At 43.5% G+C, this 27,296-nt stretch overlaps 1 protein-coding gene across 8 annotated transcripts in view; it reads right to left on the bottom strand.

Annotated features, from left to right (window-relative positions):
• Positions 1-368: 368 nt before the first annotated feature.
• TTC7A (tetratricopeptide repeat domain 7A) overlaps positions 369-27,296 on the bottom strand; it is a 187,417-nt gene continuing 160,489 nt past the window's right edge. For 6 of the 8 annotated variants that reach the window (XM_026121174.2, XM_064509557.1, XM_026121173.2 and 3 more), the window contains one exon: positions 4,748-5,877. In XM_026121174.2, the coding sequence (XP_025976959.1) occupies positions 5,656-5,877 (222 nt within the window). In that variant the 3' untranslated portion in view covers positions 4,748-5,655. Of the gene's footprint in view, positions 919-4,747; positions 5,878-27,296 lie in introns of those variants that run through there. The other 2 variants (XR_010388532.1, XM_064509558.1) reach the window with 2 other exon arrangements.

Here is a 27,296-nt window from a genome sequence, read left to right on the forward strand (position 1 = left end):
TGAGTCCACAAGCGTGATAGCATAGTGGTTGTGTATTACTTGATGATAGAGTTTCTCACACTACCTTTGTTTATTTTTAATGGAAGAAGTGCAAGAAAAGTAAGATGCTTGCTTAAATCCCCATAAATCCAAACATCTGAGGCTACATTTACTCCTTTTTCCTGGCTCTGTTCCTCCTTGAAAGCATGCTGCTTGCATACTTGCTCATGCTTTTTCCCATGAACTACAAGAGTGTAGGCCAAAATACCCTTCGCAACTGGTAACTTGCTAGGCCCACTAGGTTCCAGTTAATATAACAAATAGTCGTTTCATAATGCTTGAAATATCTGTGGCATGAATACATTAAAAGTAAAGAAATTGGCAGGAAATAACTATGTATGAAGCACCCTTTTTTTTTTTCCTCCTTTCCACAGGGTCAATTTATTCATCTGGTGAAAACATCTTACAAGAAAAAAATGTTAAGTTACAAAGAAAAAGGATCCCAATAAACCCCATGTTAGCAGTATTCGAATGGCATGGCTAAGTATGAAACACTCATGAAGTGCCAAAGTTGCGAGCGCCCGCCTGCATACCATGTCTCAGAGCAGGATTGCACCATCATGGTCCCTTCTGCAATGGTGTGGTGTCACCATCCCTTTCGGCAGTTTTAGCTGCAAACTAGTATGTTTCTCTGCTAAGAGGTGCACTCAGATGGGAAATTAGCTGGATCTTTTAGCATCTAGCTACTTGGGACCTTGCCTTAGGTTGCAGGAGCTGAAGGGAGGAGCTGGTTCACTGAAGGCGAAAGTCAGAGGAACAGTCCTGGCTGCTGCTGGATAAGTGGTGACTTCCCACTTACCAGTGATGAGTGTTGCTGCTTCTCATTGCTGCTTCTCACTTCTGATAAAATAACTGTTTATCTGACCACTTGCTAACACCCTGCAAAACAGAACAAAAATATAACAGGAGGGGAGATCACCTTCTGGAGACAGGCTTGGGGAGCAGTCAGAGGATGGATTAAAGCAGCAAAAGCCAAGGGGTGCTGAGGAACCAGACTGCAGCTGGTGGTGGTAACCATGGCATAGGGAGGAGCAGGCACTGGGGCAGCGCTGATGGGGACCCTCTGCACATTGAGCAGCTTGCCTTTGCTGAACATGTACCATGCTGGGGGAGGGAAAGAGGTCTCAGCTGCACATGCTCATTGCCTAAGTGTCAATTGTGCCTATAATACAACTGCAGCAAAAGCAATCACCACTGTGCCGAGATGCCTTATTTTCCTAGGCTGAATTGCAACTATCAAATCTCAGTTGGTTTCGCTGAAGAAAGATCATGGCAGTGACCCCCTTTCACTGAAAAAGGTTATAGTTCCCGCTCTGCCATCATAAAAAAGAAATATAAAATGGCTAAACTCTGTCTTCACCAAGGCTCTCTGAAAATGGGACTTCATTTGGATAAAATAATTCTGTAACTCAAACCTCAGCAGTCAGTGCTGTGCCTACTTTGGTACCCAGCCAGTGAATTTTAAAGTAAACACCCTCCAGGACTGTTCTCCATTTGGATTTATTAGTCATTACCAAGAAAAGATAATTAGCACCTCTGAAAGGCTGTGATAATCAGTAGCATGAACTGTTACCAATAGAAACGGACTGGGGTACTTGTGCAAGGCAGGAACAGGGCAGCTCCGGTGTACTCCCTGTACGGAGCGAGCACACCAGTGGGCAGATTTGCAGCTGGAGGAAGTTGTCAGAAATACCAGTAACTTCAGTGGAGCTCATGACACCTCACGCAGGCCAAGGCAGGGATGGGGACTGGTCCCTGGCCTGTTGGGCTTCTTGCCATGTTATCTTGGAGGCAGACTTGTTTTTGTTACAGTGTATACAAACTTTGTTGTTTAAAGGAGATAGCAAATGCTGCTCCTTTACTGGGCATCAGAAAAATAGGAGCTAATTACTTTTCTTTTGTATGCACTCTGACAACTCAAAGGAAAATAACCTTGTGGTTAAATGAATGGAACTTGGGCATATGTGGATCCCTTAAACAGTGATACTTTTTTTCCTCCCTCTTTCTAAAATCCTAGAGGGATACCTTGCTGTACTCAAGTGATGTGAAGTACTGATTCTGGAGTTTTAGTACTACTGTTCCCTGAACTTTCATTGCTTATGAGCACCTGCAATATTTGCAAGAGGGATGAGATGTAAATCTGAAGTTCTTGGTCTAAGACCCTGGGCATTAAACACGCCAGGCTTCCTGCTATACAAAACAATATTGCTAAATGAGCTCATGGAAGTGGATCTATTAGATTTATCAGCACTGGCATCTAAAGAAATACTACAGTACATATGCTTGTATTTCTCAGACTTGCAAGTTTGTAGTAGTCATCTTTGTTTTCCTGTGTCTGGAAGGATAAACAAAGTACATGCTTAAGAGCATGGGTAGCATGTAAGCTTGGGAAGACTTCTGTTTCGGGTAACACTAATAACAAATACAGACTGAGGATTTACTGAAACAATACTTGCAAATCTCTAATGACTGCCCTCTTTCCTGCCCTGTGCAGAGTATTTAGGGGTCTATAGCCTGAGATTATATTGTCCTGAGTATTAAGATGAGAACATAGAAATGTATCAGTGCCCTTAACGCCACTCCGGCAAGTGGGTGCTTTGTGCTCTCCAGGAAGCTGAAACAGAGCTTTGCCTGCAATTAATGTAAGGGCTGTGGTGTGCTGTGCTGACAGAATACCTTATGGCATGTAACTCCTATTGATGTTAATGGGAATTACTTGTGTTTGTCTTCTCTGCAACAACTGAAGCAGAGACTCTTATGACTGCAATTCCAATGCCACTAACACTCCTTAACATCTACAATATATATGTAGTATATTCCACATATATCTAGTATGACCCTGGGATCATCTCGCTGGTCGATCACACAAGGTGCCCATGAGCATTTTCCTCTCTCCTGGGAAGGGCGACTGCTGCACCAGTTCTGGCGTCACTGAGGTGAAGTTCCAGTTCTCATGACACAGCAGATGTGATGTGCTGGTGGCTGTTTACAAGCTAGGCGTGTAGAAGTAAGTGCATGAGCATTCCCTTCCCACTTGCTATTTGGGAAATGGGTACCTTCCTGCCAGGTCACTGGCCAGCTGAATTACTGACCTCTTAAACTGATTATTCAGTCAGAGAGCGATGCGTAGCTTGAATGTTTGCTCTGTACATGGAAGTTACTATGGCAGTGCTTTATGGACACAAATAACACAGGAAAATGGTGATGTTGGGGCACTGTGTGTGTGTGTCCTATACAGAGGGCTTGCTGCCATGCTGGAAATAGCACTCATGGACCAGAATGAATATCAGAATAGCTCTAGTAAAGTCTATTGCCAGATTAAATCTGACAATGGAACTGGGTCCAAAACATTCAGATAACAACTTCCAGTTTATGTCAAAAATACTCTCTTTTCCCCCTTTTACTTTTCCCACCTGCACTGCAGAGCCGGCCGACTTCACAGCATCATTTATAGGAAAATGGTTTCTGCTGCATCTTTCATCTCCATGAAACTCATTTAATTCTGGTACTTTAACACCTACTCCTTCCTTGGCTGCTGGTGCTATTGCAAATGGGTAACGTGGCTAGGGAATGCTGTTCCCTTGGAAACCAGGCTCTGGCCTAAAAAGCCTAGTTTGCGGCTTGTATGTCACTAAAAAAGACAGAGCGCTCACGGGCTGACCACCTTTCAGGGACCAGGCTGGTTTCACTCCAAATGCCTTGGTGAATAGAGGAATAATCTGGGCTGTTGCACTAATCTAATTAACAAAAAAAAAAAAAAAAAAAAAAAAAGAAGAAGAAAAGGTTTGGGAGTGCAACAGGATGTTGACAGAAAACTTGCTGCAGACTGCTCTCTTTGGCACAGGCACCCTGTGGGGAAGCTGGGCAGTGGGAGCAAAAGCTGCGTGTGGGCAGGGTCTGGCACTGGTGCGGTCTGGGAGCAGCGGGAGAGGGACCGAGTGGAAACCACATCTCAAGTAGGCTGTAGATATCCAAATAACTGCAAACAGCACTGACTGCAAGTCTGCTGTCATAGCCAGAGGGTCTTTAAAAAACAAAACCAAACCTTATTTTCTTATTGCCTGAAGATATTATTTCTGGATGATCTAGTTGCTGATCACAATCCTGGGTAGAATTATACTGTTGAGCATATTTTACTGCAAAAATCTATTTATGAAATAGAAACAGTGCACTGATAGAAATCTACTCTGGACAGAAATGTACACGCAGCCTCGAACATTTTCTGTAGACAGTGCCTGCAGCTCATTTTTGCACCATCTTCATCTTGGGCCTGCTCTGGACAGGGCTGGTTCTTGTGTGTCATGTTACAGCTCTAAGTTGCTGCCAAGGCCACGTGGAGGTCAAATACAGCTAAGGATCAGCTTAGCATAGGGCATGCCAGCTGTGTCCCCTCTCCCTGCAATGCCAGCAGTTGGGAGGGTGAGTGGACGAGGAGCTCCTCAGATGGCTCTGGAGATCACTCTTGCATCTGATATAATACACAAAATGATCCCACTCTACTGAAGGCTCCAGCTCTGTACTGCTAACATAAAATTTCTATAGAAAATTCAAGGTACAGTAAAAATAAAGCTAATTCATATATACACATACTGCTTTCAGCATATTTTGCCTTAGACTGCTGCCATCTCTTATATCATGAGAAGATGGATATGAAAATGTTCTGTGCCAGGAACAGTAATGAAGTAAAACACAGAGTTCAGGCAGTATATACTGATAATCACTATATTCCTTACTAAAAGTGCTGGAACAGGTGATTAGTAAGAGTGAAGCTAGACAGTTTGTAACTAGCTAGTTCATGAAAGTCCTTGCAATAAATATGTAACTGGAGAGATATACATGTGTGTTTTTAATACTAGTCCAAATGTGAACTAATCAGTCTTTGGTCTTTCTGCTCCTGCAAAACATGCTACAATAGCAGCTTAAAAAAAAGAAAGAAAAAAAGAAAAGGTATTTTTTAACTTAAACTGGTTTAGGCAAATGCTACACTAAATATAGCAAGTATATGCAATATATAAGAACAAGTCAGGAAGAAGGGTTATCAGAACAGCTGAAATAATTTTGTAAACAGTATATATTACTTGCCTATATAGTCTAATTGTCATTCTGTCAGACCCATGTGGAGACAGTCACATACTTGAGCACAAACTTGAGCACAGCTTGGTTCAAGTTAGTTGGTGCATTTACTCTTGCTTAGAGCAGGCCTGAGCTTTAACTCAGGGTTTGGGGATTTCAATTTTAATAAAAATTGAAAGGTGCAAGTGCTTCAAACAGCTACACTCTAGCATCAACTATGCTACAGTCAGTCACCTTGAACCAACACTTTGAAATAAATCTTGCTGTTAACTTGAACAGGAGTTTAGCCAGGTATCTGTGAAGAAAAAATGCATTTTTTTCCCTGCCTGTTGCATATTGTCCTAAAGTTAGGCTTCTCTCGGCTAAGCATGTAGACCTGAGCTCCATCCTGGAATTTTGCCCAATTCCAGGTTACGATGGCACTTTTCTGTTGAATCCAGAGTTTCTTCTCTGTGGTTATGGGTTTTTGTTTTTTGTGGGGTTTTTTTTGCTTTTTTTTGTGCCTGTCCATTGAATGCAGATGCTTCGCTGAAGGGCAAAGCTTCAGAGCTCCCGGGGTATGACAGTGAAAGGGATGACAGGACTGCTGGATTCGAGGTCTAGAGCAGTGAGGAAGCATTCAACAGCTGCTTCGTTTTTCCCTTGTGCTTGCAGGACTTCCCCAAGGCTGTTCCAGGCTCTGTGACTGGTGTTCTGTATCCGGACTGCGTCTCGAAGGACCTTTTGGGCCAGGTCCTTCCGCCCAAGTCTGCTCAGCACTGGGCCCTGTCAATAAACAAGTGATGAGCAGTTAACAATGGTACAAAACAGGAGAACAAAAGCTCCTAACGGTCTAGGTAGACAAAAGAGGGCAGGTATCATAGTCCTAGGAGATAGATCTCCCACTATTTATGGAGAATAGAAGCAATCAGCTATTAAGCTATGCTTTTTTGATTATATTTTATTGGGAAGTTTTTGTTTTGGGGTTGGTTTGTTTGTTTGTTTGTTTTTTTACTAGTAGAGTCTGATCCAGCCCTGCAAATGCTCTAGCTGTCTGTTACTGGGAGAGCACATACTGGTACTGTGTGATGCTAGTAAGAGGGGAAAGGTTCTTTAAGCATCCTACTCTCCTCCAGAAGCTTACATCGGCTTTTAATCCACAGGAAAATACATACAGGTTCAATTATTCCAAGTATCTAAATGAACTCTTGCACGTCCAGAACATCCAACTGAGTCTGAGGTAAAGTCTCTCTGATCCTAGGTCTTGACATTTGTATAGAAAGACCATTCCTTTTGAAAAAAATGTAGTTAGGGGAATGAGGTCCCCTTCCAGACCTCTAGGGCTGACTGTATGTAACAGCATCAGTGCACTCTGTCCAAGTGCTATTTATGCTCCATGTAAATCCTAAAGCATTGTGGGGGAGGAGAGGGATGAAGAATTCTTGCTTAAAAAGCTGTCCTTAGGGTAAGAAAAGACACGAGTGGGTGTAACCATCTGGAAGGAACAGGAGGGGGAGGATGAAAGAAGTGGTAGGAAGAACATGTTTTCCTATCGGGCTTGCATGGATGTGCCTGAACCCACAGAGCATCTCACGAGCCAGGCTCCCTTTTAATTACACAGCAGTCAACTGCACTGGGCTTTGCATGCCACAGTGTATTAGTGCCAATTCTCTGCTTCAACCTCAAGGTGCACACACCAGGATGAGCCTCTTGCCAGCAGTGTGTCTCACCAGTATCATCCAGGTGTGGCCTTGGGAAGTAGCAGCCAATGTCTTCATGTTGCCTGCCAAGCCCTATGTGGCTTCTGCTTACATCCAGGCCATTCACATGCTGCAGCACCAAATCTCACAGATTCCACCACCAGCAGCGGGTGACCTTTCTAGGGACCTTTTGGCAGTACAAGCTTAAAGTGCTCTTCTTGCTGGGTGAGGGATGCCCCAGCAGGGTCCATCAAATATCTGTTACGTTGTCAGAACCACCACCACAATACAACTGATGGTTTGAAATTCATGAAGCTTGCACTCCTAGGATCAAGGTTATGCAATGCATGAGCTCACATCTAAGTTGCCCATGTCTTTTGCAAAGCCAACAGCCCTTCTCCATGTTGGGTGAGGGATCCCAGTGCACAAATGTGCTGTTTCCACTGAATTCTCAGTCAAGGTGCTCAGCAATTCAAAGGTTTTCATATTACAACAGTCCACAGTATAATATCAGCCCACAGTAAATACACACCATGTATTGGAAATCTTTTTGTAAGAAAATACTAAAATTTAATTTAGCAGATGCACATGGAAACATTAGTGAGATGACTGCCTGACTTCATGCTTTGCATCCACAAACTACATAGTCTCAGGAAATCATACATATGAAGAAAAGCATTAGCTTAGTCTTTAATGGGTCTAATTGCATTTGGTTGATATCAAAAGATATAAGAAACCTTAAAACTCTTGCAACTAGAACCTAAAATAATTTTCTCATGAAAGAATGGTGGTATTTTTGCAAGTAGTAAAGATGTTTCCTTTGGGTTTTGTTTGCTTTTCCTAAACTGCTATTAGATGCTGGGTGCAGCAGCATGACTAAGACTATGCAGCCATGATATTACTAACAACTATAAAAATACATTACTTTGCCAGAGAAGGGTTAAGAAATATGTGATTAATCAAATAAAGATGGATCCTCCTTGCACGTAACTTCGACCTGAATATCAATTCAATATCAAATCTGATCACTTAAAGATTTAGTGAGGATGTTCTTCCTTTACGTTTATCTTTCTGTTGAAAAATGATGAGACACCAGGCCTAACCTTGCTTTTCCCCTGCGATCAGACACAGGTTGTATAAAGGTACTCCAAAGGGAGAGTTTGGTCAATGTGGAGGTAGCTGCTTGGAAACGAATGCAAGCATGTAATAACAGACTGGAAGGAATTTGTGCAATTATAATTTGAGTCACCAGCTTGACAGGGATAATGAGGTACAGAAAGGGCAAGTAATGTGGCCATAGCAAGTCTGCCGCAGAGCCAAGAATAGACGAGAGCGCTCTCAGCTCGTGTTGGTCCCTGACCACAAAACCACTCTTCCTAAAAATTCTTCCTGTCGCTCTGCCCGAGCAGTGAGGATCCTGCTCCCTGGTGGCCGGGGACCCAGCGCTGGCCTCATCCCAGCACAAGATGACGTGGTGTCTCGAGGGTGCCGCAGCCTCCTGGGGCCGCTCGCCCCGGAGGCAGGTCGGCCAGCGAGCCCCTGTAGCTGCTGCCTGTCATCCCTCCCGCCCGACGTGGGGACTCCCTTCCCGCCTGCCAATCTGGCATGTCTCGGCAATGCTCACATGAAATCCACCTCATTGGAAAGCTGCGGCGGCACTCGTGCAGCATGGGTCCTGCGGTGCGCCTGCACCCTTGGGCGAGGAGTGGAGAGGCTGGCTTGGCTCCCTCTCTCCATGACTGCCCGCTGTGGCTCTGCTGCATCTTCCTCTGCCTGTGCTTGAAGAGGGCAGAGCATCTTTTAGCCTAACGGTCCCTGTGGATGTTTTGCAGCACTAGGAGGAGGTGGCTGTATGTAAACCCCAGGTACCGTGCGCACCTGGGACAGGTACTAAGTGTAGCCCACCAGTAAGTCATTGGTATCGAGTGCTTGCAAGCATGCCAGTTTAACTTGAAAAAACGTCTGTGAGCCCTCAGAAAGGCTAGCTCGTGTGCCCCAAAGCCAGCGGAAAGACTTCATGGACTGCAATATATTGGATGAGCGAAAAAAGAACCCTGCGGTATGTTTTGGAGGAGAGACACAGGCAGAAAGGTTAGCAGCAGTTAACTGAGGGGCTAAAGTTTTCATCTTGCTGAGGTGCACGGCTGTTTGGGCTGACCTACACTGGGGGCCGAGGCCCCACTTCCCTTGCACTGCTGCCGAGGGCTGGGCTGTGCCCATGTGGCACTGGCAAAAGAAGGGTTTCAGGCCCTAACCCAGGCCAGGCTTTGCAAACGCGCTCAGCCACAGGATCTGGATCTGCTCATCAGCCCACAGCGAGCTGGGGCAGGTGGCATCAGCTGTCCCAGGGAAGCCTAACTGACCAGTCAGAAGTACGTCCCTAGATATTTAAAGGACAGGTGGAACATTATTAATCCCGGGTGCAGAAGGGCTTCTTGATTTGGGTCTGCTCTCTTGCCTTCCTTCCCCCACTCCCTGCCAACCACAACCATTTTCTAAGCGCTGCAGGCTGCAGCAACCCCAAGCCTACGCAAACATGCAGCACTGTACACTTTGTTTTTTGTTTCCCTGAGGTATTTGCACTTGAGAGCTGCTCCTTGCTGCTGAATTTCTTATTTCCCTATGGAGTCTGCCTTGCTATAAACAATGCCTGCATGTTGTTGCTATGTAGGTCCAGCTGGAATCTGCCTACAGTGCAAAAGAAAAAATTTATATATAAATTCAGAAAGCCACCCACTGACAGGCAATTTGCATTTTTATCTGGAAGATATTTTTTTTAAAACATTTTTCTAATGAAAGTTCAGTTCCTGAGTTTCTATGGAAACTCATCTGCTTGCTGTGCATGCATAATTTCATAAAGTCAGATCTCAGGGAGATGAGCAATTAGTATAAATACAAGCAGGAAAGTGATTACAGGTTTCATCCTCTTATTCTCGAAGAAGGAGGGTGGGGCTGGGTTTTGTTGCCTTTGGACTGTAGTGGTGTTTTTTTGCCAAAGCAATGCAGAAACCAGTGAACAAGGTGGCCTCGCTCCTCTGCCACCTCCTGGCTATCACCGGCACTTCTATTTTTGCCCGGTTATTTTCCTCCCAAAGATGGTGAGTACCTCTGAGCGTAGTCTTCTCTGTCAGTGTTCTTGGTACTGCGTCAGGCCCTAACGAGCTATGAGGATAGGCTTCTTTTTAAACTGAAGTATTGTATAAATAGTAAGGAAAAAAGGAAAAAAAGGAGAACCAAAACAAAAGGTGGGCGGGAATCATTTTGCTTTTGAGCTCCTGTGGGCAGCACATTGCTAGGGCTTGTACCAGGCCTTCCTAACCAGATGTATGCTTTTTATGTGCTGGTTGTGCTAATATATCTGTATAGAGCTTGGATGCTAATTCACTCAAGGAGGACTGAGGGTAATTTGTGCAGATTAATTTAATTTTCTTCTTCAGGTCTGAAGATAAACTTCAGAGCTTGCAAACAGAGACAGACTAGTGCAGGTTGGGCTTTCAATCCAGACTGTGCAAGAAGGAGTTGAAACAATTAGAGAAAATACATTTATAAAAAAGGATTGTGGCAAAGTGAAACTGAAACAGTCTAGCCATGAATGAAGGCAGTGCGGAGATACTGAATCTAGTTTTCTGATTTAGGGAGCCTTATGCTGGTAGCTGGACTCCTAAATGTGTTTTTTTTTTTAATTTGACAGGAGGGAAGGGGATGTGTTTATGGGAAGCTTTTTCAAAAGTATTTTAGTCCTTGTCTGCATGTAAAACAACCAGCAAACAAAACCAAAACCACTTCTATAATGATACTGGTTGGACTCCCTTGTCTTTACCTTGCCTTTGGTGGTGTGATACTTAGTAACTGGTAGGCAAGTGAGGCTATTCTTGCTTTAGAACAGAAGAGCCATATTTCAATTTAACTTAGATTGGCAAAAAAGTGATTTGTTCTCAATTTCCATTAAAAAAAGTGAGCATAATTCACACTATGAAGTCTTGAAATTCCTGATTTGTGCCTGTTTTTCCTTACAGTTTGAAGAATCCTCCTTAAAGGCTTTTGGTTCATAAAATTCTCATTAAATAGTTCAGAAAAGGCAATACGGAAGAGTATAAAACAAGCTTCATGCACAACTGGGAGGTTATTTTTAGTAACAAAAATCAAAACTTCCTTTGCTAATGTTTAGTTCGGACACCTAACAGGCAGCAGGGTGCTGTTTTGGTAGACTTGGCATCCTCATCTCCTTGCACTAAGGTGGCACAGATTTATTCTTTCCTTGGTGACTTGCATTGGAAAGAGATGTCCAGAAAAGCATTTTATTTTCCCTTCACAGAAGGCTGCTTTTTGTTTTGTCTGCATGGCCATCTCTTTTTGGACAACCTGTATAGATGGACTGGAATCTTTCTTTATCCTTTAAAATTGATTTTAATATGTATTCTGAATGCAACTTCTCTTTGCAGCATGAGACCTGAATTCCACAGTGAAGTCCTCTTTGTGACTTTCCTCTGTGGAGCAGAGCCATTTTGTCCCATTATTGTCAACATATCCTAAGAAGTAACCAGAGTAAATTAGGCTATGCAGACTTCTTGTTGCTGGGCTACTTCTACTGCATTAGGTGACTACCTTCAAGGTAAATAGAGCATCCTTACTCGCTACTACAATCTGCAAGATGCACATGTCACTAGTGGTTAATAGAAGGGTAATAAGGAGCAGGCAAGACCAGGGCATAGTGCAGAAAAGTGCTCATTCAAAAGCGTGCTTATTCAGCAGAATCCTACAAAAAGCCTTTCAGATGCATTTGGCACTTGGTGATAACAGTCTCATGTAATGGAAAAAATCCGCATTGCTATAGGGCAATGCACACTTCTGTGATTATTTAGCAATCAGAATAAGTTGTAAGCAAAATCTGTTGCACAAATCATGATGTATCAGACGGACTTTTTGGAAAATAGCAGAGATTAGGTCTGGAAATCTTAGGCCTCCTAGAGTAAAAAAAGAGACCTAACTTCGCTGTGATTTCTTTCAACTTCTCTGCTGAAGCTGCATGCCCTGTCAGTCAGTGACGCTGAAGTGCTGCATTTGCCGAAGCTGAGGAGGGGACGGCGAGAGGGATGGAGAGGGCAGGCAGGCAGGCAGGCAGGGGCACTGACAACTCCAGCATGGGGGAAGGAGGAAGGAAGGAATGGCATGAGCTGGGGGGGGGAGCTGGGAAGTGCTGGGAACAGCAAACACGAAGATGCTACATAACTATTCATAGCGCTTGTGCTCTCTGTGAGGGTTTCAGCTCAGTAGATTCAACTCTCAGATTTCAGCTCTGGTACTTCAGGTACCAGAAGTAGCCTAGCAGTAGAAAGCTGCTTACTTCACTTAAGCCCCTTTGTGTGCTAAGGATGAGCATGAGGTAAAGGGAAGAAATGAAACTGCAAAGCCGTAATGGGAGAGAGAAACTAGGTGAGTCTGAAGAATCAGCAATACCTTAAGCCTACCACAGACTTGTCCATACGGATATGATTTGCCAACCATATAGCAGCAGCAGGGGAAACATCTCTGGAGAGAGAGTAAACAGCAAAAGGAAGAAAGATGGAATGTGGTGAAGAGACAAAGAGAGGAGTGGCTCACTTCCTTAGCTTGCCCGACGTGCTTTTCGAGTCAGTGCGTAATTGCAAAGAGACCATATTGTCCAAGGCCCCTCTGTGAATCCAAGGCAAGCCCCCTCCTATGCAGCAGGGATGCACTGTGTCGCGCTGCATGCTGCCCAGTGCACAGGCTTGGTGTATCTACTTCAGTTCATCAAATGCTAGAGGGATGTTGGTAGTGCATTTGAAGCTTAAATGTGATAAAACGTTTATTGACATAAAAAGCAAACTCTAGGGCAGCATTTCAAACCAGGAGGCTCTGATCTCTTCATAGGGAGGCTCATAGGAGCCCAGGAAGAATGAAAAGAATAATGTTTTTCTACCTCATTGGATTGTCGTCACTTAAGCTTCAGTCAAAGCTGAATTGTTTGCAGCACTCTGACTATTCTCCTGATAGTTCTTCCTTTGCTGAGACCTACATGGAGATGAAGCAGCAAGCAAGGAAGCCTAACAAGATGTCTCGACCACATGTTTGAGACTAACAAAACGCAGTATTTGTTTCACACACTGTTTTCCTGGGGAAGGCAAGATTTCTCCAAGCCCAGATCTTAGCAGTTGTCATAGTAATGTTGCAGCAGAGCGCACAGAACTTCAACTAGGACTCAAGCTCTTAGTGTTTTCTGTAAAAATATACATTCAGAGGTCCAAACCCAGTAATTTATAATAATTTATAATACATAATTTTAAGTTAAGGCTCCAAATCTCAGTGATATCTAGCTTCCCTGGCACAAAGCCCTGTTGAAATTAGTGAGATTCAGCCTAGCTATGTCCAAGTATTTCAAAGTATGTGCAAGACTGATCCTGAACAGCCTCAGCATGAGAGAAAAAAAGCATGCAACATATTTGCAAAAGGCTAAAAAGTGCTAACCTGATAGCTAGAGCACTTGACTGGAAAGTGGTTGTTCTAGACTGTGCTTCATGGGCTGTGAATGCATTTTGCATTAAACAATCCATTATTACTCAGAAATGATTCAGAGAGCAGGGCAGGGGCAAGGGGCAAGTCTTGGGATGAGAAGCCTCAGGTTTAATGTCCTCAGGCTGAAGAGAGTCTAGAACTTGCCTTTCTTGTGTACACAGTGAGCCCTCGTAACTTCTAGAAAAATATTTTGAAGTTATGGCAGCGATGAAGCCCTCCTTGCAGACCCAAGCAGCTATTTGCCTGTATTCTGACAGCAAGCAGGTGCCTATGCTCTGTCGCACATAGCCAGATGTTACTGCATATAGTTGGGAATTGTCCAGGCTTAAAACTTGGACACCCAATTAATCTGAGTGCCCACTGTGTGTTGTGGCTGATGAATAAGGAATTTCTGGCTGCTCACATTTCCTCCAGCAACAGTGCTGGACCTTTCCCCAATTTTCAATGCACGGGTTTACAGGAAAGGAAGGGCTGATGTGCTTATTTCCCATGCACGTTATCTTTGTCTCTCTCTGTACAGAGTAAATCTTGTCTCAACATACGAGTCATGAACACGTTCTCATAAATAATAATCTGAGCTCTGCCAAGGCTCTCTGTGAAACTTGGTACCAAAGAATGGTTTGGCCAAATTAATCGCCAGAGTAAGCACAGCGTATATGTCTCCGGGGAAGGGTGTAGTGCAGTGAGGACATGGCTGACAGAAGCCCATAGCATGCCAACCTAGATTACAGCAGATGTCTCCTGAAAGAAGTGATGAGATATTTAAAAAATCTTAACTTGTTTGGTTTTCCACTACCAGCAGTTTCTCGGATAGTGTGTGTTATGAATGACATCCTCTGCACAGCTACAACCAGAGCCTCAGAGTGCAATCTCAGTTCTACTCAAAGCTAGCTGAGCTGCTATAGGAAATGCAGAGCGAGCTGGGCAAGGACCACACTACTGCATTCCAGCTAGAGCATCCTGCTCCGGCTCCAACGCTTGTGAACCCACAGGGAGCATGTCTCCTTATCTTCTCGTAACATAAAATGTCTCATAAATCATGAACTTTCACGCATAAAGAGATTTTGCTGAATTATAGATACTGCTGTATTTTCTGTTACATGTACAGAAGAGAATGAGTGAATAAACTCATTGAGAAGATAAAGAATTAAAGCCTTTTGATAAATATTGCACACGCATTAATGGAAGTGGTGCTCTGTGGTCCATGTTCCAAAGATACTAGAGAGCTGTGATGTTTCATGACTCCCATTTGTTTGGCAAGAAGGAACTCCTGCTTCCTTCTCTGAGTGTGGTCAGGACAATCCATCATGACAGTTTGCTGAAAATCTAGAATTCTTGCTAATTCCTGTCCCCTCCATTGGTAGGCCGTCTCTTGTGCACCAGGAGGTAACATATTCTGTTACTATATTATATACTATTCTGTACGCTATATTGCTGTAGTCTATCACTGCGTCCTGTCTTTACTGTTAACAGGTAGCCTAAATAGCACAGAACTCAAACTAATTATAACTGGTTTGCTTGTTTGTGAAAAACAGTGCTTGAAAGTTGAGGTATAAAAGGAGTAATCATTCCATCCCTTCTCCCTTTCAACAATTCCCTGAGTACCTTCTGAAATATCATTTATGGGTTGAGCTGTAGGCAAGCAACTTGCCTGCTAGAATTTCTAGACTTTAATCTGATCTCAGAGCAAGGTGCAGCATGAGGACCATACTGATTAGTATAGCAGCATGGTCTCTAGAGGGCTGTCCATGGAAACTACAACTAAAGCTAATCACCTACTGGAAGATCAGGTTGGATCTCAGGGGGAGAGGCATCTGCTACAGAATTAGCCTTAGGGAGAGATCAGGCCAAGCACAATGTCTTTAGGCTTGGATGCAAGTTTTATTCTCCAGAGGTGACTGAATGGCCCCAGGACCTTGAGGGCTTTAGGAAATACTTCAGGTTCTTCTTTTGGCAAGCATTACACACATTTTAGAGGGGGGGACAGAGAAGAGCTGGGGAGTTTTGTCTTTCAGGAATTTACTGTGGTTTCTAAAGTTACGTAAACAGAGCCCAAATAATTTGGTAATGAGCACCTCAGGGACATAGAGGATAACTTACCACAACAAAGGAATGCAAGTGATTCACATGGATAAACAGGAGCTACAGAGATTCCTTGGAAATCAGCATAATCCACCTCTGACCAGCAGAGCACCAATTCTCCCACTAATGGACCTTCATTAAAATCTTTGTGCTTGCACAGTGGATCAGTTTTGTTCCTTACAGTGGCCCCAAACATCTGAACAGGTCTGGTCTCAAGATAATGGGGGAAATGCGCAGTTCCCCCAGGAGAGGAAACGGCTACGAAAAGTGTCTAAATGATGGCTTCAGTTTCACAGAATTACTTATCACCTTGTTTATGATGGCTCCACTGTCTCCTCTGGGTTGAGGAAGGAAGCCTGGCAACTGCAGAGGAAAAGAGCCAGCAACAAGCTTGCAAAACAACTCTGTCAACCCTTAGCTGGTGCTTAGGAGCTGTGATCCTGCTGCACAGATAGGGATTTGCTCTGATGGCTCAGCTGCCAAAGCTGCCAGTTAACTAGTGGATTTGCAGTGAGGAAGGTGGTGACTGGGTGGGTGGGGGGGTTTCTTTTGGGGCAAACAACCCAGGAAACAAAGTGCTTGCGATTCCTTGGATGGTAAGTTGAGCCAACACACAAACTTATTAATGTGAGCATCCAAAATGCTCATTTATCCTGTGGGAGCCAGAATGACTAGAGGAAAAGATAAGTTCTCTCCCTCAAGCTCAGCAGCTTCAACACAAAAAATTTCAGTTAAGAGCCTGTTCTAAGGATTGCTTTTCCCTAAGGAGAGCTTAGAGCAGTTATTTTGGGATATCTGAAGCACAGGAACATTCCTGGGATTCTGCAATAAGCCTCTGAGTTGGGAAAACAGAATCTGCTAAACAGCCGTGGTTTTGGAAAGATGCTACCCATCTTCTCCAACGGCCACATGTTGTTTGCCCTTGTCCTATTTGGTGGGGCTGCAAAAGGTACATGCCAAACAGACATAATATCCATCGAGAGAGCTTTTCTTAGGGTCAGATTAGAATTTGTTTTGATTGTGCCTCCCACTCCCGCCATCCCAAGCCCAGTAACCCATTTGTCTATGACTTGCAGAGCACCATGCTGCTATTGCTGTACTAACAGGCAGAAAGCAGCTGTCCTGATAATGCCCAGCAGGACTGTGGATGCATCCCACAACCACAGAGCCACATGCAACGAGTGTGTGATCGCTTGATGGGGAATGCCAGCAAAAAATACTGTTCTACAGGAGCCTGCGCTGGTGGTGCACCAGCAAGTGTTGTGCTGCTGAAGTGCCGTTTTTGGGAGGAGCTATCTCACTCTGCTGAGCAGGCTGAAAATAGGATTGCACTCACTGCGCCATGCAGTTCAGTGGTATGTCAGGACATGTATTTTTAGGAAATTTGTCCTTTGGACAGAAAGGGTGAAGTACTCAGCATGGTTTGCAGGCTGCTGGCTTTGCTCAGCTCCCTCCTACTCAGGAGTATGGGAGTGCGTTAGCCACCAGTCAGTGGATATCTTTACTGCCTGGATACACTGCTAGTGTCCTACTGACCAGGGTGGTTGTGGAAGGGTAGAAGATGGCCAGTCTGCTGCTTTGCTTTTCTTTGCTTCCATGCTTGCATGCTCACTCTCTGCTCTGGCACTTTCCAGAGAGGAAACTTACCTCCAACGCAGCAAGGGTGGTGAGGAAAATAAGGAAGATCAGTGCCTTGGGAAGCATATGGTCTCAGAGAAGCCAAGTAAAAATGTTCCTTGCAGAATGAATGTGTGAGAGGAGAAGGTAGCTCAAAGAAGACAGCTCATGCAGAGGAGGAAAGGGGGGGGGGGGGAGGCAGAAGATAAGCAGGGGATTTAAGACAGCTTCTGGAGAGACAGAGGGAAGCCTGATACAGTAAGGTGCTTTTTGTAGGGCAGGCTAATGAAAAAGTGCAGTACATCTCCATGTCTAGCTGGCTACTTTTGCATAGAAGACCCTGTGACTTGTTTGACCACAAGAGCAGGAATAGATAGGGCTGCACAGGAATCAGAATCAAATTCTTTCCTGTCAGACACTTGCCAGCTTCCTGGTTTCCTCTGAACATCATTCTTATCAGGCAGCATGTGTTCAACCCCAGCATCTGGGTTGTGATTTTTTGGCAGCTGCACAAGATCTCTGCTATCAAATCCCACCTGCCAGTCTCATGTCTGCTCCCACAGACCTTTGCCTGCTAGCAAATGTTTCAAAATCACCCTGCCAGCCACAGCACGTCATTCTGCAACCCTGCCTCAGGCAAAAACCCTCATTCAAGGACTCTTTGTAACTTCAGTGGGGCGGAGGAGGGAAAGGCTAGAGGACAGGCCTCTGGATTACAGGCAGAGAAATTCACTTAGGTCATAGTTTGCATTGCATTCTTTTCAGCACTGGTGCAAAACAGGTATTTTTTCCCCTGAATTATCTGAATAATACAGCTATTTTGACATTTTAAGAAGAGTGGGTTTGGGGCGGGGGTTGTTTTGTTTTTTCAGAGACGTTCTCTGCTATAGCTGTGCAACAAGAAAAATTGTGAGCTTTCTCTGACATGAGAAATCATCCTGCTTTCTGGAATCCTTTTGATTCAAATGATTTCTGCTTGCAAGTGGCAAAAAAGCCCATAACTGTTCACCACCATGTGTTTGTGTGAAGTTTTATTCTCTGTAGCTCTTCCCCTCTTTACAAATCTTTCGTTTCCCTCCTCTTGCTTCTTAGCTTGTCATCCAGCCCCAGATCATCAATGCCACCAATGTAGTATGTTGTGTATGCTGTATATTGCTTCATTGTTAAAACAGTTTACTAATGAACAAAATGCTGAAATCCAGTTGTACACCTATCCTGGCTAAGAGACCTAGCCACATAAATAGGTGCACTTTTGAAATCTGTACGGGGAGAAAGGACTCACATTTTAGTATAAATTATATGTTATAACAGTTTGCAGTCTGACTTTCCCCAGTGTGAACCTGGGCAATGAGGCTGTGCTTTTGGTGCAAAGCATCATGCCTCCTGGAGATGATCTAAGCTACTTGATTACAGCATCTCTCAGACTGCTAGTAGGAGACAATTACTGCTTTTTTGATGTGGATATGTGTCAGCTGAGAAACAACTGTCAATTGTCTTGTAACAACCACACCAGACACTTCTATAGCAGCCATCTTTCTAGAAGTCAGGCATGAAAAACCTGTTACTCATCCAAGCTACAAGCACAGTTTGTCCAGATCTGGCTGCATTTCTGTGCCTGTTTAAAAATCTAAAGTGATGTGATGCTCTTTTATAGATGGAAACTTGAGCTCAGCGTATTTAGCCAAAATATAGCAGTCAGTAATTGTTTTTGGTGGAATGTCGTTAAGGTACCTAACTGTATACCATAATACTTGCATTCTAGTTTCAGAAGCAATATAGGTATACTGAGAAAAGGTCCTGTTATTCTTATATAAATAGGTGCACATAGGACTTTTAGCAGAATTGGTCTAACAGCATAACTATCTGGTTGCACTTCACCATTCAGAGAAGTCTTCATTCCTATAGAAGCACCACAAGAACTGCCAGTTTGGCAGAAACATGGCTTTACATGAGCTCTGTGGAATAGCTACTTCTCTTTTTATTTAAGGACGGACTCTAGACAGGCTGCCATCTATAGAAATTGTGAACACGATTTCCGAAGGCATCTGAATACCTCGTTTGCAGGCTTGGCTTAATTGGAGAAAGCCCTTCACTTAATTGAAGAGAACGGAAAAAAATGGCTGCAACCCCTCCAGAGACAATGGGTGAGGGATGAAGCCTAATGACTAGTAACCTGAATCAGATTTGAAGTGACTGAAATCTTCTGCAGGGTAACTGTTGTTTAGACAGAACCAGAGGTGCTGGCACTGCAGACCAGTTACACTATATTAGACCATGGTGGCATCGTTTGGTGGTAGTCTAATGATGGCTTTGTTTTTGGAGGAGGGCAAATGAATTTTCCTGAGAACCGCTGCAGGAAAAACAGTGGAGCACCATGAAAGAGAGTAAAATAAATCTCTCAGGATTTTCAGCAAACCAGTGGAAAAACTCAACTGCCCGAGTAACTCCTGCAATCACACAAAAGCATATGCAATTATGATACATTGCAGTGTTTCTCACAGACCAAAAAAAAAAAAAAATTGAATCACAGCATTGCAAAGTCTTTTTAATCCATATGGTGTGGAGGGGCCATTTACATAACAGCACAAGCCTAAACATTGCATTCCAGTAAAGCTTTTATTTTAATGGAGTTGATCTGCCTCTGTGCTAGGCAGGAAAGGCACGGTCACAAGCCCACGTGTCTCAGATGCCCAGGTGGCAATAACGTGGAAAAGACCTGCAGTGCAGTAAAGTATGACAGGAGTCCAGCACTTATGTGTCAGGGGATCACTGGATACAGAGAGTGGGAGAGGGACATCTTTAGCTGCTGTTGTGTCAAAGCCTCTTACAAAACACCCATTCCAGCAGAAGCCCCTGATGGCGATGATGTACTTGTAAAACATTTACATTTTCAGCAGGATGTTTCCAATTAAACTTAACTGATTTGCACAGCTGCTGGGAGTGACTGCTCTGCATCTCAATTCCCTCTCCAACTTGAGCACAGAGAGGAGGCAACTGCCGAGGCTACCACTTTGCACTAAGTGTTCCTTTTTTGCACTGACAGTAATTGATAAAATGGATGGCAACAGCAGTGTTTTGGGTTTGCTATTGTTCTAGGAAGCTTTTCTTTTTCTTTCTTTTTTTCTGAGAGTGTGAGAGAGACTGCTTAGGTTTTACAATGACTTTGAGAGGAATTGGCAGGGCTTTGCATAATTTCTCAGTTGTAGGGTATCAGGATTGATACTGAGAATAAACCCCTCGGGACTGAGGAGAGTACCGTACAGATCCTGACTCTAAAATCAGACCGTTGGGGGAAAAGAATGGTATTGGAGCGTGCTGTGGTTAGTGGTGCAAGGCAGAACATCCAGCTGTCACTCATTAAAATGCTTTTTAGTCTGTCTTACTAGCACAGCCAGACTTGAACATTTTGAGAAGGTGTTTTATTGATACTGTTATACTCTCTGAGATATCTATGGTTTTGTCCAGCAAGGTTTAAGACAACTAAGCGTTCAGAGAGAGCTGCTGAAATTGCATGGTTGGCCAGCTGGACTTCTGGGCTGTGATTCCTGTCTCAGGCTCCTTTGCTACATCCTTAGTGACCTAGCACTTGTCAGTGAGATGTAAGCCATGCCTCAAAAGAATATTTGAGTGTATCGGCCTTGTTGTACTGCGGCATTGCCCTGCTGTGAAATGAGAAAAATGCATTTACTGTGCCGTGGCAGCAGGTCAGCATCCCAAATGTTCTCCCCTACAACAAGCTCGCTGGGTCAGAATAATTCTGTTTTGAATCCTGCAGGACAGTCTCCTGGGTAACATGCTTCACAGCTATGCTCAGAGGGAACACGCCCTTGAATGCAAGGCAGTCAATGAGATTTATAATTACCGTGTTTTATAACCTCAATCACTCAGGCAGGGAAGGATATTGCTGAAGAGACATAAAACAAGAGAAAGGATAGATCTGCAGCCGCAGAAGTAGTTGTTGTTAATGTTAATTGAAATCTGGATGGCAGAAGGTGTTCTTTTCTCCAGTGTCTGTGTTGTCCAATGTAATATAAAAAAATACACAAGCTAATTTTAAACTAGTTACTCAGGCAGCAGTAGGGCATGGGAAGCATAAAACTCAGGCTTTAGCAACTCGCTCCCAGAGAACATGATGTAAAATCTACACTGTAGCACTGAAATCTTTTGATTGTATTAAACAGGGTTTGGATCAAGGCCAGGTCCTCTCTGGTTCGGTTGTTAAGTGACCACTGGCCAGGTCCCAGTTGTTAACGTAACTATGACCGCCCTCCCTTGTGGTTCTGAGCAAGGGCAGAATTTAGCCAAATTTTCACACGTGCATACAGGTACACTGCCTAAGCATGGTGGTGTTAATGTTTCTGGGATGACAAACCAAACATACAAATGTCTTATCAACAGCAAGCTCTGTGCAGAATAGGTTTTATTTTGGGAAAAGCCTGAAGGAAAATAAAAAAATCTAGTGCAGTTTATTCGATGCTTTATTTTTGCATGTCCTTGATGCCAAACAGCATGCTATCATCTCTAAAGATTAAAAACAATCCCTTCTTATTGCTCGATTGGGTATTTTCAAACAAATTCATGCACAAATGAAAACAAATAAAACAATGCCCAAAGGCTCTGTGGAGATCCTGGGCCTTTCAGTTCCAGGTAGTCTGGAGACAATTTTAAACGAACACAGATCTGTAAAATCCTTAGCTAGAACTCCAGCTAGGACATGTTGGTAAAACTTCACTAGCTTTAAGGGGTGTGGCTGGTTGAGGTTTCTGAATGCCATCTTCATTTTGTGGGTTTTGGGGTATATCTGAACTGTCTAAAGTTGATCATGTGCAGTAGTGAATTTTTATTTTTATTTTTTTTAACTGGAAAGTCAAGTTAAACAATAATACATTTGTTCAGGGTTGGGTTAAACAAAATTTCAGAGTAGCTGGTTTGGTTTTCATGATGTTAAAGTCTGTGTTTTTGATGGACTAAGGCATGGGTGGAGAAAGTCACCCTCCTATATATCAGTGCAGGATCAGGGCCTAAAAAGACAGAATTAAATGCAGGATAAACTGAGTAAGCCTCAGGCACTGATGAAGGAACAGTTCAGCTCGCTTCAGTTAACATGTCTTTTGCTTTTACCCAGTTTGCTTTATCGTTGAGAGGATCTGGCTGAGTAGGAGAATGAAATCCCTCCCCCCAAACCTCCGTTCTGCTTCTGGCATTTGCTGCTGGCTCGCCCTGATGGGCAGTTGCAGGAGTTTCTTAAGCAGAAATCTATGCAACACTGGGGGGAGGGGGTTGCACTTTGGGGAAGTCTGAAAATAGGCTTTTTTCTTTTTCTTCACCCCTGTTTAGGCACTAGCTTTGCTCTGTCTGAAAAGCAGTCTGCAAAGGTATACTTCTAGGGTTTGTTTTTTAAAAGCTGGACAAACTTGTTCACAAGATCACTTGCAAGCCAAAATAACTCCAGACAGAACTAGCATAAGATGCTTGTGCCAAACATGTGATGAGAATATCGATTTAGGGGTGGTGAAGGTAGGGAGGAGAACAGGGACTGTGTTGAATACATAAATATGCTGTGTTGCTCATAAACAGTCTCCTGATGCAGTAGATCTGAAGCATATACAGGAAACCACAATAGGGCACGTTCACGTTGTAGCTGCTGCACAGTTTGACCCCGCTGGCTATTTTTTAGACTGCAATATGCCAATATCATGTTCTGCCACTTGCTGCTGTCTGGGGAGGGGGGGAAATAGGGACCCCACGGTGACAATTGTGGTATTGATCTGCATGTGTGGCTGGAGAGGCTAAAGATCACATGGCAGTGGGGGAGCAGATAGAGGAAAAGCCAACAGGCATTAACTTTTAACACAGCTCCTGCAGCTTGCATTGCCTGCCTTTCAAAGAAGAGAAGCTTGTTCCATTGACACATCAACTTGAATTTTAAGACACTTTAGCAAGATCAAAATCATTCCCTCATTCTGCTTAAAAAACCACCAACAACAAAAAACCCCCCAAACCTCTCTCTCTCTCTCTTCTATTTTTAAATTAACTTTACACCTGCTATGCCATGCCCATCTGCCTTCCTGCCGTTGAAGTTTGTTTGCCCTTAAGTCTGTACGCTGGCTTGGTGTTGAAACACTGCCTACAGGTTTTTGGACAGCAGTGTCTAAATATTCCTACCATGGCCTCCCCCTCTCCTCCCCCCCCCCCCCCTTTTTTAAGAAATTAGACTTGCTGCTTATCAACTACTTTGTCCTTGCAACCCTTGGCCATCCCCTATTCTTCACTGTTGAGGCTGGGGTTGCTAATCAAGATTGCTGTTTGTTGCTCATGCTGTAAGAACGCCAGGGCAGTACTTATGGCTTGCAGTACTCAGAAAGTCAGTTGTTTCAATGCCTTCTTTGCCTGTGCTCCTGCAGATGGGAATTACTGGAACCCCCTGGCTTTGTTTGGGATAATTACACTTCACATCTTTCCTGATTTAACTCCTGAAGTGCTGATTTCCCAACCTTGTGGAACAGCTATGGAAGCATCAAGTTCTTGTGCTGTGTGCAGTAAGTGAGGGAGAGCAATGCACAGCAGCTTGGGCTAGTCAAAGCTATACATATTGGTGCTAGTCACTTGGGGAAGGGGAACCCATACATGCCTATGCCACGGCTTCCTTAACTTCGCCACCCCCCTTCATTTAACTAGTGAATTCTACCCAACATCAGCCTAAGCGAGTTCTTCTTTCTCTCTGCCCCAAGCACTGGGATATGCTGGCATAGATACCTAGGCCATTATAATTCCTTTTACTTTTCAAGGTTTCTGCAAATACTGCATTGTATATGCTCCCCAGATAAGGATCCGTCTCACAATAAAATTAACTGAAATTGTCACTTTCTCTCCAAGTCAGATGTTTCTGATTGATTGACGCAAAATTGTTTTGCCTCATCTCTTTGCCCTCGAGTTTTCCTCTCACTTTCTCCAACCTTAATGGTATTCCTGAAAATGAAGATGTAGGCATTTCAGCTTCAATAAGTACATGCTGGATGGAGGTCAGTAACCTACATATATCGTAATTTATCCTGCTGTTTTTTCAGATGAATTTTGATCCCTTTCCTGCCTCAGGTATTTTGATATTTTGTACCACTGCACCCAGCCTGTCTTGAAAGCCAGAGCGTGCTATAGAAAAAGAGTCAAAGGAAATATGTAACGGTCTAGAAAGTCTCTCCCTATTCACGATCATCTCTGTGGTATCTGAGCTAGAGAAGTCTCTTCTAAAGGGACTTCTCTTCTAAAGTAAGATGCAGAGCAGCAGTCCCTCTGGTTCTACTCAAACTGTGACAGGCTCTGTGACCGCTGAGACGGAAAAAGTTTGCAACAGTCATCTAGATTAAAGAATGCAAAAATGGCAGGGTTGCACTTCCTACAAGGCTCCTCTTTCATTCCTTTTTGATGCCAGCAGATCCCGCTTGTGAGAGAGTGAAAGGGAGTGGTGCAAGAAAATCGAGATTTAATCCATTTACAGAATTTCAGTTGCATGAATTTGACTGGAAAGGTTTTCTGCGACATGGATATATCATGACTTGTCATAGCTTCCTGCACTAACACTACTTTATGCAACCATTCTTATTCCTCAGAGTAGCTACATTGATAAAATCACATAGTATAGCTGACCAAGTTTAAAAAAGAAAGGCTGCTCTTTGTCTCAGGGATCCTACATACAAGACATTTTTACTTTGTGAGGCTGCTATTTTTGAGGGCTTTGCTAGTTAATAATGGTTTACTTCCAAAATGTTTCCTTTGATTGTTCTTCATTCATTATTCGAAGTAAGAGGTTGGTTTAAAATGGCGCATGCGTTTTTTCCAGTCTGACTGATTTGCTGTCAGCCAACAAATAATGTATAAATATAACAGAGTCCTTCTCAGAGAAACCTAAGCAATCTGAGAGCTGAGACACTCTTCTAACTGCTGGTAACTATGGTGATATTTAAAGAAAAATAATTTCAAACTGCATAAATTTGAAACTAATACTTATCCCAAATACTTGCACAACCTTTTATTATTAGTGAACAGCAGTTCTGCACTTTCAAGATTGCTTGTTTGACCTATTTGTGGTATTCTAGGAACAACAGCAAGGAATCCTGAAACATGCATTTCTGCTACTTCTGAAGTCTGGGAATCTCCAGAGCTTGCAGGTTTAATCAGTCTCTCCATACACTTATTTACTTCTCTTGCTCTCGATGCAAGAAACTTTTCAGGCAAACAGGATGCCAAATAGTTTACAAACCTGGTGTTGAAGGTACTATGGACAATTTTGCTCTTAATGTGCATGAAACATGTGCAGAATCTCTTACTCTCACTGAAGCCAAAAGGAGAGTTTATATTTGCTTCTACCTGCAGAAGCCTGTCCTTAATGATCATCACGTGCAATCTACATGCAGAGAAGATTTAAATGCTGTGGGGTCTGGCTGTATATTAACAAGTTTATTAGCTCTTCTCCAATGTCAGGCTTGGAGCCTCATGATGCAGTAAGGGCTCAGATTTGACTTTAAGAATGCTCTATTGTGGCATTTTTTTAAATTTGACCTAGCATCATTTGTCTGTATTACTCACCCCTGTGCTCTGCAAAGCTGAAAGTGACAGCCTCAAAGGGAAAATACCACTGCCTGCCAGTCTGGCACAAAAATTACTATAACTAAAAGTTCTGAAATTCTAGGGATTTTGTTTAGATGCAAGGGAATAATACTGCTCTCTTATTAAAAACCCTACAAATGGAATCAACAAATCTGCTCACCATTAGCTGCTTTGCGCAACACTGCACAGGGGAATATTTACATAAGGAACCTTTCTTCTTCTTGTTTAAAAAAAATAATCACAATCGCAGAGCTGCTTGACAATTTATTTTAAGCACAATTCACAGTTCATCCTTCGCTACCAATTAAGTTTGGCCTGCTTGGTATGCTATGCATAGATGTGCTGAACAAGTGCTATATTTCGGCAGCGCACGGCCTCTGTAGTGCTGGTTCATGTCATGTTCAATGCAGGTGTTAAAGGCTGCAATACCCAGACTGGCTTGACAAGTTGTGGAGAAGAGGAGGAAGCTGCTGCTTGTAATGCAGGGAGGGACAGAGACCACAGGGTAAGTTAGTTTACCGCAGAACAGCAACTGCGTTTGACACAGCAATAAATGGCGTAGCAGCTTCTCACGATCCCCTGGCCTAATAACCCCAGGCACACCAGAACCAAGGCATGGCTAGTGTTTTGCTGGTGGCTTTTCATTTTGGGTATCCAGCAGGGCCTTCAACTGAACCTCCTGCTCTGCTAGCTTCAGGATCACAAACTGTTTGCTTACAAACAAGGCTTCACTGTTTGAACAAGTGAGGAGCCCCCCTGCCCTTGCCTGGTGAATTCTGCAAGGAAAGTCCTCTCATGAATTGGCTCTTCACAGCCTTCCTCCACCCTGTCCTGGGGCATGGCCCGCTTAGCAGAAGCTGTTGGGGACCAGTCCCCTTTCCAAAGCACAAGGGGAGACTGTTCAATGGATGTATGAGATGCTCTTTCTGCCTAGGGTTTCACAATCAAATTGGAGCCTGCTAAAAGCGGCTGACGCTACATTTCTTGCAGCTCTCAGATATATATACATGTGTACATACGTATGTGTAAACACACACACACACACATACACTCTCCTGTTGTAGGTTACAGAGGATGCCAGAACCATTCTAGCAGGTTGGCTGTTTACAAAAAAACATGGAAAGCACAAAAATCATTTGGTCACTTCAGGGTCTCTCCTGCTGGAGGTGTCTTCCTCTAATAGCTTTCCAATGACTAGTGATTTCCCAAGAGGCCTAACTTTATCACATTTCTCTGCTTCTGTTCATATTGCCTTGGGCAACATCGTTCCTTATTGCCTACAAGGTGAAAAAAAAAAAAAACCCAAACAAACCACAGAGCACTGTGTGCCTTTCTGTACAAGGAGCACTGTGGGATACTGAAAAATTCAATGTTGGAACTATGCCAAAATCTCAGAATAACTCAGAGATGGCAGCTCTACATTTTATTCTAGTTAAGCATTGATCAAAACTGCCTTTTACTTATTCTGAATACAAAAGTCTTGCTTATGCTACATGATCAGTATGTGTGATTTGCCTCTGGCCCTTAGCGACCCAGGGCTTGCTTGCCACTTCTGTGGCCAAGTTGTTACAAGACAACCCTGGGAAGCTCAGAAAGAATGTTTGAACTAGGTAGATTAGGATAACTTCTACCTCTATTTTCTAAAAAGAAGCATTCTTTAATCAAGGG

Source organism: Dromaius novaehollandiae, chromosome 3 (genome assembly GCF_036370855.1).
Source record: "Dromaius novaehollandiae isolate bDroNov1 chromosome 3, bDroNov1.hap1, whole genome shotgun sequence".
Lineage (NCBI taxonomy): Eukaryota > Metazoa > Chordata > Aves > Casuariiformes > Dromaiidae > Dromaius > Dromaius novaehollandiae.